Source organism: Phaethon lepturus, unplaced genomic scaffold (assembly GCF_000687285.1).
Source record: "Phaethon lepturus isolate BGI_N335 unplaced genomic scaffold, ASM68728v1 scaffold16780, whole genome shotgun sequence".
Lineage (NCBI taxonomy): Eukaryota > Metazoa > Chordata > Aves > Phaethontiformes > Phaethontidae > Phaethon > Phaethon lepturus.
Window position 1 is genome coordinate 17,122 of NW_010509973.1, and position 12,996 is coordinate 30,117.

Consider the following 12,996-nt stretch of genomic DNA (forward strand, 5'->3'; position numbering starts at 1 on the left):
TAAGGACTCTTCTATGGACTGTATAGGCTCTGTGAGGTGCTACAGGTGAAATGAGCGAGAAGGTTGCTGTTCAGTGATCAAATGAGTGTATCTTGAGCAGAACTGAATGAGGATGGGGAAAAGATACGTATTTTTTAAGGATATGTTAATGTTTCTGGAACTAAATTACTTCAGTGATTTGTGTTAGGGGAAAAAAAAAAACGCCTCATCTGCCCTTTCAACGTTTTCCGGTAACTCAAATGAAATTTAATTATTTAATAGTATACCTTTACATTATTGCCTTTCTAAAATCAGCCAGATTTGCATTACAGCATATTTTAGTAACACGTCCACTGTGCTGATGGTGCAGAGGTGCAGTAACCAGGCTTATGTTGGAGACCACAGCTGAAGCTTGACAAAGGAATACAAGACACTCGTGTAAATCGGCCGTCTAACAATTTATTCAAGTTAAGATTCTCCTGCTCTTGTGAATCTCACTTTAGCATGTAATGACCCACAATGCTTCTTTGTACACTTCCAAAATACATTCACAAAACAAAACAAAACCAATTTTTTGTGGTGTGGGAGGGAAGAAGAAGCTAGTTCAGGGTCTCTTGTCAGTTTCTTATTGTGGTGGTTATGGATTTCGTTCACTTACACTTCTGCTCCCCCAACAAATTGATGTTGTTCTTGTCCACTCTTTTTCTGTAAAACAACTGAGGGCAGATGAAGTCCTCATACTTTCAAGGCTTTTTCTTATTGGCAGGAACTAATCAGGCTTCTTATAAAATATTTTCGGAGTAGTAGCTTCTGACTTACCTGAGAAACATGGTTCAATACATCTTTCTAACTATGTGTAACTTTCTGACATTGAATGTTTACTATCAGATTAATCTTTCATGAATAAAATTTTAGTGAGGGAGATTTAATAATGTTCTTGGCTCTGTTCCAGAGCTAACAAATTAGTTCTTCTGTATTTTTGCTGTAAGGTAGAAATCAAACTGCTTTATTTCTGTCATTGTTCAGGATAACTTGCTCTCACTATCTTGTTAACAAGTTATTCAGAGCATCTAGAAGAAACCTAACAGTTTCTTCTGTGGGTTTATTTAAAAAGAGCACCTTCACTAATAACTACAAGGAAAAGAACATGTTCAGAGCTTAGTGATACTTCATGATCATTCAATAAATTACAAGACCATTCCTCTCCTCCCCTAGAATGAATGAGGGCATCTATAGTTTAATTTATCTCCTCAGTGGCTAACTCTGTCATTCTTGTGCTGGGAAGTAACCAAATGCCCAAGAACTTAATTTCCTGCAGCAATCTTTCTCCCAGACTTCTACCATGGGGAGAGCCCAAGCTGCCTGGTGCACTGATTTCATGAGATGTCCAGCTCCTGAACCTGAACAGTCTATCACACACACATTGGTACACTTCTTTTTTCGAAGCATGTCTTTTATGATAATTAAGTAAAACTTCGAGTACACTGGTGCTTTATGGTTGGACCCACCATTAAGAAACAGCAGAATAGCTTTGTGTTGTGGTCAGTGAACCTTTACAAGCAATTTTAGAGCAATTTTGGGTTACTTGCTGACTGACTGGGGTGCATTTCATGTGCTGCAGGCTTATTAAGTTAATGGGAAGTTTCTGTGTGAATGCAGGAATTTCAGGTGTCAGAGATACGACTAAATAATCAGTGCTGCCTTCCAATAACAGGATGCAGAGAATTTTTTAATTTGTCAGTGGGTGGGTTTTTTCCTTTTTAAATTTGCTTTCCTAAATGCCCAAACAGTACCATTTATCCTCTTATCATTTTATAACTGATAATGATCTGTTCTATAGCAGTTCATCATTCCTTGGGAGATTATGTTTGTCTATCCATGTACCTGTGTAGACACTGCAGAATGAATATCAAGATAAAGGTTACATATTAAAATACAGCTGTGCAATTTTGTATTTTTCACATGTTTCATAGTATTACTTGTCTCTAAATTGCCTAGAATTATGTAAGTGAAAACTTTGAATCTTTGGTGACTTTACATGTGAAAGCCAAGCAAACGTGCATTAAAGAAACCAGAATAATTATGCTACCCTTCTGTAGAATGTATTTGAAGCTATGAAAGTGTAGAGGAAGGGATGATGGAGCACATTTTTATACTTTATCCCCTCTTTTATGCCGATAATGCTCTTTTTTCTGTTGTACTTCTTTCTACCCCACAGCCCATACCCATTCCCAAGTCTTCCTTTATCTTTTCCTCAGTGGGATGATGGTGTTACTGTCTTGCATTCCTGTTGTTTCTCCCTGTCTATAGCTATCTTAATGACTTGGACCGCATAGCAGATTCCACCTATCTGCCAACTCAGCAAGATGTGCTCAGAGTTCGAGTCCCAACAACAGGGATCATTGAATATCCATTCGACTTACAAAGCGTCATTTTCAGGTAGAAATAAAGTTTTAACACCCACTTGCTTTGTCATTTCCTTTTACATTAGTAATACCATGTATAGAGTATTGGCTAAAAGTGCATAAAAAGCAACTATTCTATGTTTTTAAAATTTGAGCTTGGTCATTATATTTTCATGTAATTGTGCACATATAATAAGGAGCTGCTGTTAAAGATGTCAGAAGCATGAAAGACAACTAGGTTTGTCTTTTTCTGAAGGTGGTTATTACTGATAGAAAACTTGCAATTCATCTTTTCAATAATACGTATCAAAGTTTCATTATGACTAATAATCTGAAAATACAATTATGTGTCCTCGTAATTCATCTAAATTACATAATACAAAGTTAACACTCATGTAGTTGTTTTTTAGAGGGAAATTACTCTGCCTTAGAGAGTAATCACCCTACTTGAATGCAAGTACAGTTGTTTACATACTGTGTTCTATTTGTCCTCGTAAAATGGGGCAAGCTTTAACAAGTTGGATATTTTCACTCTGGTAATATGGGGGGAAAACGGCAGACCACCAAGTCTATTCTGTTCACATCTGTTTCTCATGAATACACAGGGCATACACAGCCAAATCATGGCTCATGAGGCCTTTGTATCTCAGAAATCTGAGGGCTTTGAGTCCCACAATAAATTAAATACAGAGAACACATCATACTTAAAAGCAAATATGATTACCTGTCTACTTACAACAGATTCCATTAAATATCAATGGAAAAAATCATTAAGAAAAACAAACCAAACTATGTTTTCAACTAAATTCTTGGATTTTGTTATTGTATGTGTCCTTGTGTGTTTATCTGTTAAGGTATTCATGGAGTTGATGTGGATGTTAATTTTGCAGAATGGTGGATGTAGGAGGCCAACGATCAGAAAGAAGAAAATGGATACATTGCTTTGAAAATGTCACATCTATCATGTTCCTAGTAGCTCTTAGTGAATATGATCAAGTGCTTGTGGAGTCAGACAATGAGGTAAGCAAGCATCAGCAAAAAGCACCAGTTTAAAAAAAAAATAACTTCACTTGTGCATTCCCAGATGTTTTCCAAATGTGTCTGCCAGCAGTCGTACACGACTGTACCCAGTGGAGTTAGTAGCACTACAGGGATCAAGAAGGGAGGTGGGGATCAGTCTTCAGATATGGCAAAGCTGATCCCATCCCATGGAGGATTCAAAGAAGCCTATCTGTGTTGTGTTGAAGGGGCATACAGTTGAATATAGAGAAATGTTCTTAATGTAGCTATTTGTGCAGTTAGTGTTACGTAGCAGAGCCACAAAAATAGCTGGTGGAAATGAAGACAAAGTTTACAGATTCTTTGCTAGAACAGACCCTAAAGTCGTAAACTTCATTCCATTGACTTAAAGCATAGAATGTATATTGTACTTTCATTTCAAAAAATAACAGAAGTAAGAAAGTGGATGAGCTGAGGGGCAAAGCAGACTAGTATCCAGTATTTTGAATGCAGTTTTACACAGTAGGGAGATTATTTAATGTTTAGATTTTTTTGTCTTTCCTAAGGACTATTTTAAGTTGCTCATCAAACTCTTCATGACTTCTGCACCAGCACTGTCCTCTGCCAAGTTTTTTAACAAACACTTAAAAATGTTAAGTGAAAAAAAGAGAACATTTGAATGTTCTTCATCACTGCATGCATGTGGGTTTAACTGTTGAAGAGAATGGTTGACATAACAAGGTAAAACAGATGTCCCTGGACATCCATGTAGATATGCTGAACTTTCTTCAGAATTCATTTTTAATAAAGTCTGAGAGCTCTGAAAGCTTCTGAATTCATAGACTTTCCATAAAAGAAAAATATCCATGCGTTTGTTAAATAATCAACTATATAATTCAAAGCTGAATTTCCAGAAACGAGCATGTAATCTGCACCAACTTAATCTCTTCTAATTTTGGAAGCTAGACATGTAGATAAAAAGAAAACTGACTCAGACTTGGCTCATTCCAAGCCAAGACAGAAATGTCTGGTTCTGTCTTTTTCTGTTAGCATTATTCTTTCGTAGCCACAAAGTCAACACAGAAGTATTAAGCATTTTAGTTATACAAGTCAAAACAAGATATATTGGAAATCACATAAAGGCAAATTAGTTATGGTAATTTTCAAATGGTATTCTAGCTATCCAGAATAAACTTCCAAACTTCTTGATGTTAGCTATTTATCACGGTGTTTTCACACTGTGTTTCTCACAGAGACAGCTGCTTGTAGGTTTAGGTTTACCAGACTCTGCTTCCCTATTAAATATACTCTGTCTTATTCAGGTGGCTTGCTCAGACCCTTGCTGTGATTTGCCAGATAACTTCAGTGTGCAGATCATTACTTAGAGCATCCCTACTGTAGAAGGTGGAGCAATACCTTCCTGGGCTGAGTCATTTGAAGTATACAATCTTGCTCTGTGTTCTCATAAACTAAAAAGGTTCACATGTTGGGAACTGAACAGGACATCTGGCTGAAGATTTCCTTTATGTTTTGGGCTCTCTAATGACTCAAGTAGTGTTTAAAGTTGTGGTAGCTTTTCTGTAACTACTTTCCAACTATTGCGAAAAAAATCACTTTACTTATAAAGCTGTTTCAAGTTTTCACTTTCGAAACACTTCATGGAGGCAAAAGCTGTAAAACTCCTCATTGTCTTGCAGATGGTTCTTCCACCTCACTGCTAAACTATTTATGTTTCTTATTAACAACAGTGGAAAACTTCCAAACCTTTTTGTCTTTCAGTTTAAAATACATTCATAACTTTAATTCAAAACAGTTTTTGTTTTCAAGTTATACATACAGACCCTCGTGGCGCTTTCCAGCATCCTTAGGCCTGGTTAGACTAGCTCTGGGATGCATCCAGATTGTCTTAGACCTAAGCAGCCCTCTGGGCAGTTTAATTTTGGCTTTCAGCAAGCTGTAGCCTGTCTGTCTAGGTTTTGTTGGTATACCAGAACACTTCTTTCTTCCCTTCCTTTTGCTTTCCCTGTATCTCTAAACGTTACAGTCCCAGAATGCATGGGAAAAGAATGGGTTTATTTATTCTGCATACAGCAAAGCATGGTTTGTATACGAGACATATGGGAGAAGGTTTTAGATGTCTTGGTTGACACCTTGCATTAAGAAATTTACCCCCAGAAATATTTTTATTTTTCACTGGGGTGTGACTAGCTCAGCTGGGAAGACTTAATTTAACTTGGAGACTTTGGTAATCAGCCAAGAGATACATTTTCGCACTTATCTTTAAAATGTGAAACAGTATTAAAATTTTAGCACCACAGTGAGAGAGTGTGTGTAAATGCCCTACTTTCTTCATATGTATGTCATCCATGTGATGCTATGATAGAATCTAATCCTTCTTTGATCTGTGTGCTTCTTACTGAAATTAAAAGATCTGACTCGACAACTTGTAGTGTTCTGCTGCTCCCTTTGCATTGCTTTCATGGCCTGATTAAACAGTATGATTTTTGTAAGATGGCCTACTTTCATTTTCTAATTAGTCCACTGCATGTTATTGCCTGAAGTCTTTTTCTTTGTAGTATGTTTTTACAAAGAAAACTATACTTTTTAATCATCTGTGGCATTCTTTTTAGTTAATACAATTTTTCATTAATCTCATTTTCATGAGTAAACATAAATCTGTAAGAATTGTTATATGACCCTTCATCATTACGAAACTGGTTTAGAGCCCTTAAGACTTTTGATTTGTATTTAAAAATGTAGTGCCTGATAGACTCTCAATTGTAAGTCCGTTTCTTCCCTTGTTTAGCTTATTTGAGTGAAATACATTTGGATTATAAATCAGGTGAGGCTATACTGAGTTGAGAGGCTTTGCCAGTGTCTCTCAAAGACTTCTACTCACTGGTTGTATATGGGTTTGAGCTGGGAACTGTTTCCGTCTTCATGCCCTTGGAGGAGTTAAGTATTAGAAGTTCTAAGGAATATATTGTAACTACTCTGTAAGGGGTATCATACATAGGAAATAAGATGAATTTTCAGACTGCCTGTTACTCAGAGTCCTGTGTAGGATTATTCTTAAATGATACATCTGTGAAATTGCACTCCCATGACAAAGAGCTGCAGCAGAAAAGTTGAGGTCTTCAAATCTGAAGAAAAGCAGGCATAGCTGCCCAACTCTTTTTTAGTTATGGTTCCTCTAACAGGCAATACTCAGAAACAACATCATCTCTCCTCTCTCAAGTATTGTCTAGATTGTACATAACTAAACATCTGATTTTGGTCCATAAATACAACATGAAACTTGGTAAGGACAGTATCTTTCAAAAATTTCAGGTTATGTACAGTTTTGAAATGCCTTCCTCATCTTAAATACATGTAAAAGGAGAGATAGCTAACTGTTCCAAATTCTGCCCTTAATAAAACAGTAAGTCTGTCTCGATTCATTGGTGGAAATGAGGACAAAATTTGATCCAGAGGACATAATATACTAATTACATTAATAGTACTGTAAATTAAGTAAATCATCCTTCATTCTGATATGATGTGACGAAGGAGAACATTGTATAAGTTGAATTATCAGATTCTTGACCTTTTCACTTTTTCAGAAAAGTCTGACAGAATTAGAGGTGAGATAAAAAATGAAGGAATCGTCTCTCTGGTAAATTAATATATCAGGTATCATGTCCTTTAGGTCAGGCTTTTGCTCTGAGTTATACCAGCAGATCTGGAGAAATTTTTGATTTTATCAAAAAGCACAGTTTAGAACTTTTCCATTCTTAAAATAAACTTGTTTTCTTAAATGAAGGATTTTTTCTAGATAAAGCATGTGAATCCATATTCCAGGATATGCTGCATTTAAATACGTGTCACAGATAGCTCTTCTAAACATACAAAATCTCATGCTCTCAGTGCAATAAATGCAAAAACGAGTTCCAGCTTTATAAGAGAACTGGTAACCACTTGCAGTTATGGAAGGACTAGAGACAGAGAATCATAGAATGGTTTGACTTGGAAGAGACCTTTTAAGGTTACCTAGTCCAAACCCCCTGCAGTGAGGAACAGCTTCAACTAGATCAGGTTGCTCAAAGCCCCGTCCAGCTTGACCTGGAATGTTTCCAGGGATGGGGCATCTACCACCTCTCTGGGCAACCTGTGCCAGGGTTCCACATCACAGCAGACCTATAAAATCTGGTTTCGTGAAAAGGAGGTTTTCATGATCTTTGCAGAGCTTGTTAAGTAGTTAGAAATGGCAAAATAAAGACAGCATTTATTGATGCTTTCACATATTTTTCTTTCGTATTAGCACACTAAAAGTCATAAGGCGTATATGATTTCATATAGCTTTATAGGTCTATGGTGGTTATGAAAATGTGCGCTTTTTATAGGTGGCGATCTTTGTTTTTCTGTGTTCCCAGAGGAAAAACAGAGAAGACAGGATATAATTTCCTCAGTTCAGCTGAGGAAACCAAGTGGTTTGTCTGCTTTAAGGTCCTGCATGATCTAACGTCATACGATAACAAGATTGAAACTTTTGTGCCAGTCTTGATCAGTCATTTAAAAAATAGTCCAACGAATACGTTTGCACGTGCTACCATATGCCTCATTGTGAACAGAAAATGTTTCCCAGAAACTTGCCTAAACCTGCTTCATTGCTGCTGTGTGTAATATATAGTAGCATATAGTAGTGCAGCATGTAGTGGTGTAGCAGCCAGAGTTGTGTGAAGACTGCTGCTTGCACTGTTGAGAATTCTGCTGCTATAACTTGATGCTCTCTCATTCTGTGTTCAGCATCCCATTGTCTTACAGATTTATCCTGAGTTCATAAACTTTTAAAGCAGTGGCTGGTAACCTGGGAGCAAAGCGTAGCTGTGATCCCCGATCAAGTCTTGTAAGTTTCTGAAATGTAGAATAGCAGGTTCATTTACCAGTAGCAGACATTTGCATGGCACCAGCAGTAGGAGAGCGTAACATTTTTATTTTGAGATGTGAACAGAACCAGTAGGTCTGGAAGTCACTCAAGCAATGTCTCCAAAAGCCATTGTACAAAACTTGCAGGAAGGGGCTACTCAGACAAGCAGAACAGGAGAGATCAAAGGGAGCAGGTGCATGTGACTGGTGGCGTCGCTTTTGGAAGCTTTTTGGAATCTGGGAATGAAGCTGTTCTGAAAAATGCTTTCTCCAAAACATTACTACAAGGGGATCATTAAAGCTGTCTCATGACTTAATAGAATAGTTTGTAAATACAGTGGCCCTCAGTAAAACTGTGTTGAGCTTGGTGTTCATAGATCACAAGGGCTGCAAGATGATAGCCACATATGAGTGAGTGAAATAGAATTGGTTGCTTAGAGGGGGTAGTATCTCCATCGTGGAGAGAGTTGTTCAGAGCTTGACTGGACACGGCCATGAGCAACCCGATCTAATGACAAAGTTAATCCTGCAGGGAGCAAAGAGTTGGACTGGACAGCTTCCACAGGTCCTTTCTAACACTCTTCTGTCATTCTAAGTAGACAAATGATAGTCTGAAAAGTGAAAGGAGATATTTTTGTTTGTTTCTTTGTGGAGCATCTTTGTGGTCATGCCATGTGATTTTGCCATAGCTTTCTTTAAAACCTTGAAGAACCCTACTTTATTTGATGGTGGATATCTCAATTAATGTAGTTACCTTCACAGTACTTAATTTACACTGAAGAACTGTCTTGCAGTTTTATCAGAAGTAACACTTGTATGAAGGCAAAACAGGATATTTAGAAAATTAGGACTTCAGTAGCTCAGCCACAAGTGCAAATTAAAACTGAAGGAACTTAGTAGGGTGGTTTTGTGTGATGTTTCTGTGCTTCAAGTACTGAATAAAGGCACTGTGCAAGGATGTCAATTCTTTTGATTGACGGAAAATTTTACTAGTCTTTGCTTGTCACAAGTAGAAAGGATCAGCGTTGCTTGGTTTGTTAAAAAACATTTTAGTTAAAGTCTAATGTATTAAAATTACATGAAAATAAATTACATGAAACCCAGGATGGGTATTTTTAGTGTGAACTCATTTGTGTGTGTATACAGTTATGTAGATGCAGGCATACATGCTCATGTTTTGAATCTGGATAAAATACATCTGCAAAATAGATGGGTATCTAGAGCCTAGATGGAACTTCCGTAGCGTTCATCAATGTGATCTGTTAACAGATGGCAAGTCGGTACGGTGTTCCAGTCACACTTTCTTTTGATGTGGGACAAAAATAAGAAATGGCATGAGGCCACAGAGTTCAGAATACTTTCACTTTTTATGGAGGCAATTAACTGAAGCACGTATTTCATTTTTTCATCAAAACTATCTCGCTGTTCACATCTGGGCATGCTTCCACTTCTCTTCCAGCACTTTGTGTTCCTTATTCACAGGGTAGTCCTACATGGCTTAGCATGAAGGCTGAAAAAACTCAATGTTGCGATCAGAGCACTTCTCTTTTTCTGCATCCTGAGTAAAAATACTTCAGTTGTCTGGCTTTTTTCATCAACATTCAGCCATCCAGAACAATTGAACATAGGGCAGAGGGATAATATGAACTCACTGATAGAATTAAAATCCTGAAATGGTCTTTGTAATTGTTTAACAATGTTATCTCCATGGGAGATAAAATCTTCAGAACTCATTTATTTGGAAACCAGAGAAAATAACACATTAACCGCCTGTGCCAAACGTTGTTACTGTATGTATGGTTCATACCTGCTCACACGTACGCATATGCATTTTCTTTTTGGTTTGTGGATAAAGAACCTTTCGAATGTAAACTATCGGTACTGGGAAGCATTTGCATAAGGAAGAGCCAGAGCCTCTCTTTTGTTAAAGTGGGTGGTTCATAATGGAAGTGGGAAGTTGACTGACTGCAAACCCACTTGCAGAGGCTGCCAGAAATGCTGCTGGTAAATGCTGCTATTGGCAGCAATTGCTGGCAAAGACAACTGCCACTTATTTTTTTTTAATAACCAGTGTCAAAACTGTCCAGAAAAGGGCCTTTTTCAATGACAATTTAATTTATAAATGTTTTCACCCATTTTTGCTCAAAAATGTGTAGGTATTAATGAAAAACTGATTATTCTGGCATTCTTGTTATTTTATCAAAATTAATTTAGCAGCCATTTTTTAATTTTAAAAATACTTGACAGCAATGTTTTGACCATGTTTTTTGGCCACTTTCTGGACCACTTTTTTTTTTCTTTTTTTTTTTTTTTTTACAGTATTTTTGTGCTTTGATGATTGTTGAACATGCTGATTTGATGGATTTCAGCTGTCATTTGGTTCATCTGTTCCTCTGGGAACATAAAAGTGCCATATATTTGCAAGTGCAGTGTTGCAAATTTAAGTTGCTGGAGAGGTGAGAGTTCGCAGCTCTCATCTACGCCCAGTCCTCTAACAGCAGCTTTTTTTTTTGTCGGGCTAGTTTGCAGAAAGATTCAAGGCAAGGTGAAGAAAATTAAGGAATTATTCTTGAGCTCTGTGTTTGAAGTTGTCTCTTACTGCATTTGAGTTATTCATCAAAATATTTGTACAACCATCACAGTTTTTTCTTAAATGGCTAGTTACAGCAGTATTGCTGCAAGATTATACTTCATACTGGTGGCAAAAATCTGAAGCTCTTCCAGTTTTGATGCTGTATTTACTTTTTTACATAGTAGAGCGCTCTGCACTTACCTCCCACTTCCTAATTTCCTCCATAATAACTTTAATATAATTTTAACTTAAATATTTCCCAACTTTAATGTAGCAGCTCTATTAAATTTCTAGACAAGGAATACACTTGGTCTTTCTGTGCAGCCAGACAATGCTTCTAGATAAATAATTGCTGGAAGTCTTATTTGAAGAACGGAGACATTCCTAATAAATACGGACTTTCGCACAAAAACCATTCACATGCACAAGATTTTGTCAGGTAACATAGAGTGCAATGCTGCGATACTAAAAAACTTCCGAAATACTAGCCCCTGGGTTTCTTTCTGAAGCTCTCTTGTATCGGTACCTCCTCTTCTACAGTTACTGTCTCTGAATGCCTTCTGACTCAAATGAACGTTTGTTTCAGCATAAATGTAGTTATATATGCAGGGCAAGTTGCTGCCTGAAAAATGCATCTTGTTTACCTCCTTACTACCTTCTTTTTCACCATTTCAACATTTTAACAGACACTATTTAAATTAGTAACAATTTTAAAGACAAAAATTAATTACTACATTTTTCACTCAATATGTAAGTTACAGTATGCCCACTAGGTGCCACTCTAGACAATCGTAAAGACAGTGAAATGGCTGGGTGAAAACTCCACTACTGCTTCTGCATTGGTTCAGATTAATATGGTACTTGGACATTTCTGTCAAAGCACTATGTTTATTAGCTGGGAAATGCTGCTTTCCCTTCACTGTGTACCAGCTGATGCAGCTTTTAAATGCTATTTTATTGCTCGTCAGGTGTTTTTCAGGATTTCTCTTCTTAAACTGCTTATAAATTATGCCAATTTCTATTATTTCTGTAATTGCAGGAGTAATTGCATATTTTTCCAGAGCAACAGATAGCAAAGAGAATTTCAATTCATAAACCCAAACTAGAAATCCGTCATTTTAACATGAAAACTGAAGGTAAATGATTAAAAAAAAAAGTGGAAGGAAGTATACTCTTTTTTAAGGTATTAAAAATGAGGAAGAGTAAGAGTTTCCATTTGGATAAAAATGTGAGAAAACACAGTTTGTATGTCTAGTTATATTTGTGTTAATGTTAACCATCATACAAAAAACTTAGAGCAAAATTTTTATATAGTAAGAGGTACATGGCAGAAAGAAATTTCATTTTGTTTTTATTTATGTTTCATAAAAACAAGTTTCTAGTCATAAAACTGGACAGTCTTATGATCTGTGAACAAGTACAGCCTTTTTTTGGTGTTTAATAAGAGATTGGAATAATCTTGTCTGAGATTATATGATCTGTTTGTTGTTAACAAATTTCTATTCACTTGTGGAGTTTGTCTGCTGTATTTTTTATTCTGTGTTTCATTATGATATTTTTACCTTGGACTGGTGACTGTCAGTTTGTGTGGAGGATGGGAGAATTTTATGCTGGCATCTGTGTACCATAACGAAAAAAATAAAGTAATGGCTGACAATATCAATATGTCTTTATGCAATTTGGGACTTAGTGCAGATATAGGCAGAGCAGAGAAGTTGCCCAGGCCAGAAGATCTTGGGGGATGATGAAAACAGTGATCTCGCTGCTCATTTTCCTTGTACCAGCTGCCTCCAAAGCTGAAGAGGCCATGATGAGCTGTTGCTGCTGTCAGAGGGCATTGCTGTGAAGGTTGGCATCGCTGTTGAGAATGGCTTGTTAGCTACTGAGAAAGCAAGCTCCAGCTTGTAGCAAATAGTCCTTGAATGAAAGACTAAATTAGATGAACTCTAGAGATGCCTTCCAGCCAACAATTCAGAGTCATTACTCTGCTGCCATTCAGTGGTTTCAAAGTGGGAGATGAGTGACAGTCACTGTGAGCACTTACAGCTGTTTACATTTAAACAAATTAAATGTGGGGTTGTTACTCATTCATCTTGTGTGGTGCTTAATGGTATCAACAGTGCAGCAGCATTCCTG

The 12,996-nt window shown here is 36.9% G+C and overlaps 1 protein-coding gene across 1 annotated transcript in view; it reads left to right on the top strand.

Annotated features, from left to right (window-relative positions):
* LOC104625284 (guanine nucleotide-binding protein G(q) subunit alpha-like) overlaps window positions 1-12,996 on the top strand; it is a gene marked incomplete at its 5' end in the record, with an annotated part of 33,527 nt that overhangs the window by 10,446 nt on the left and 10,085 nt on the right. The window contains 2 exon segments of the mRNA XM_010292909.1: window positions 2,290-2,418; window positions 3,275-3,404. Coding sequence (XP_010291211.1) covers window positions 2,290-2,418; window positions 3,275-3,404 — 259 coding nt within the window.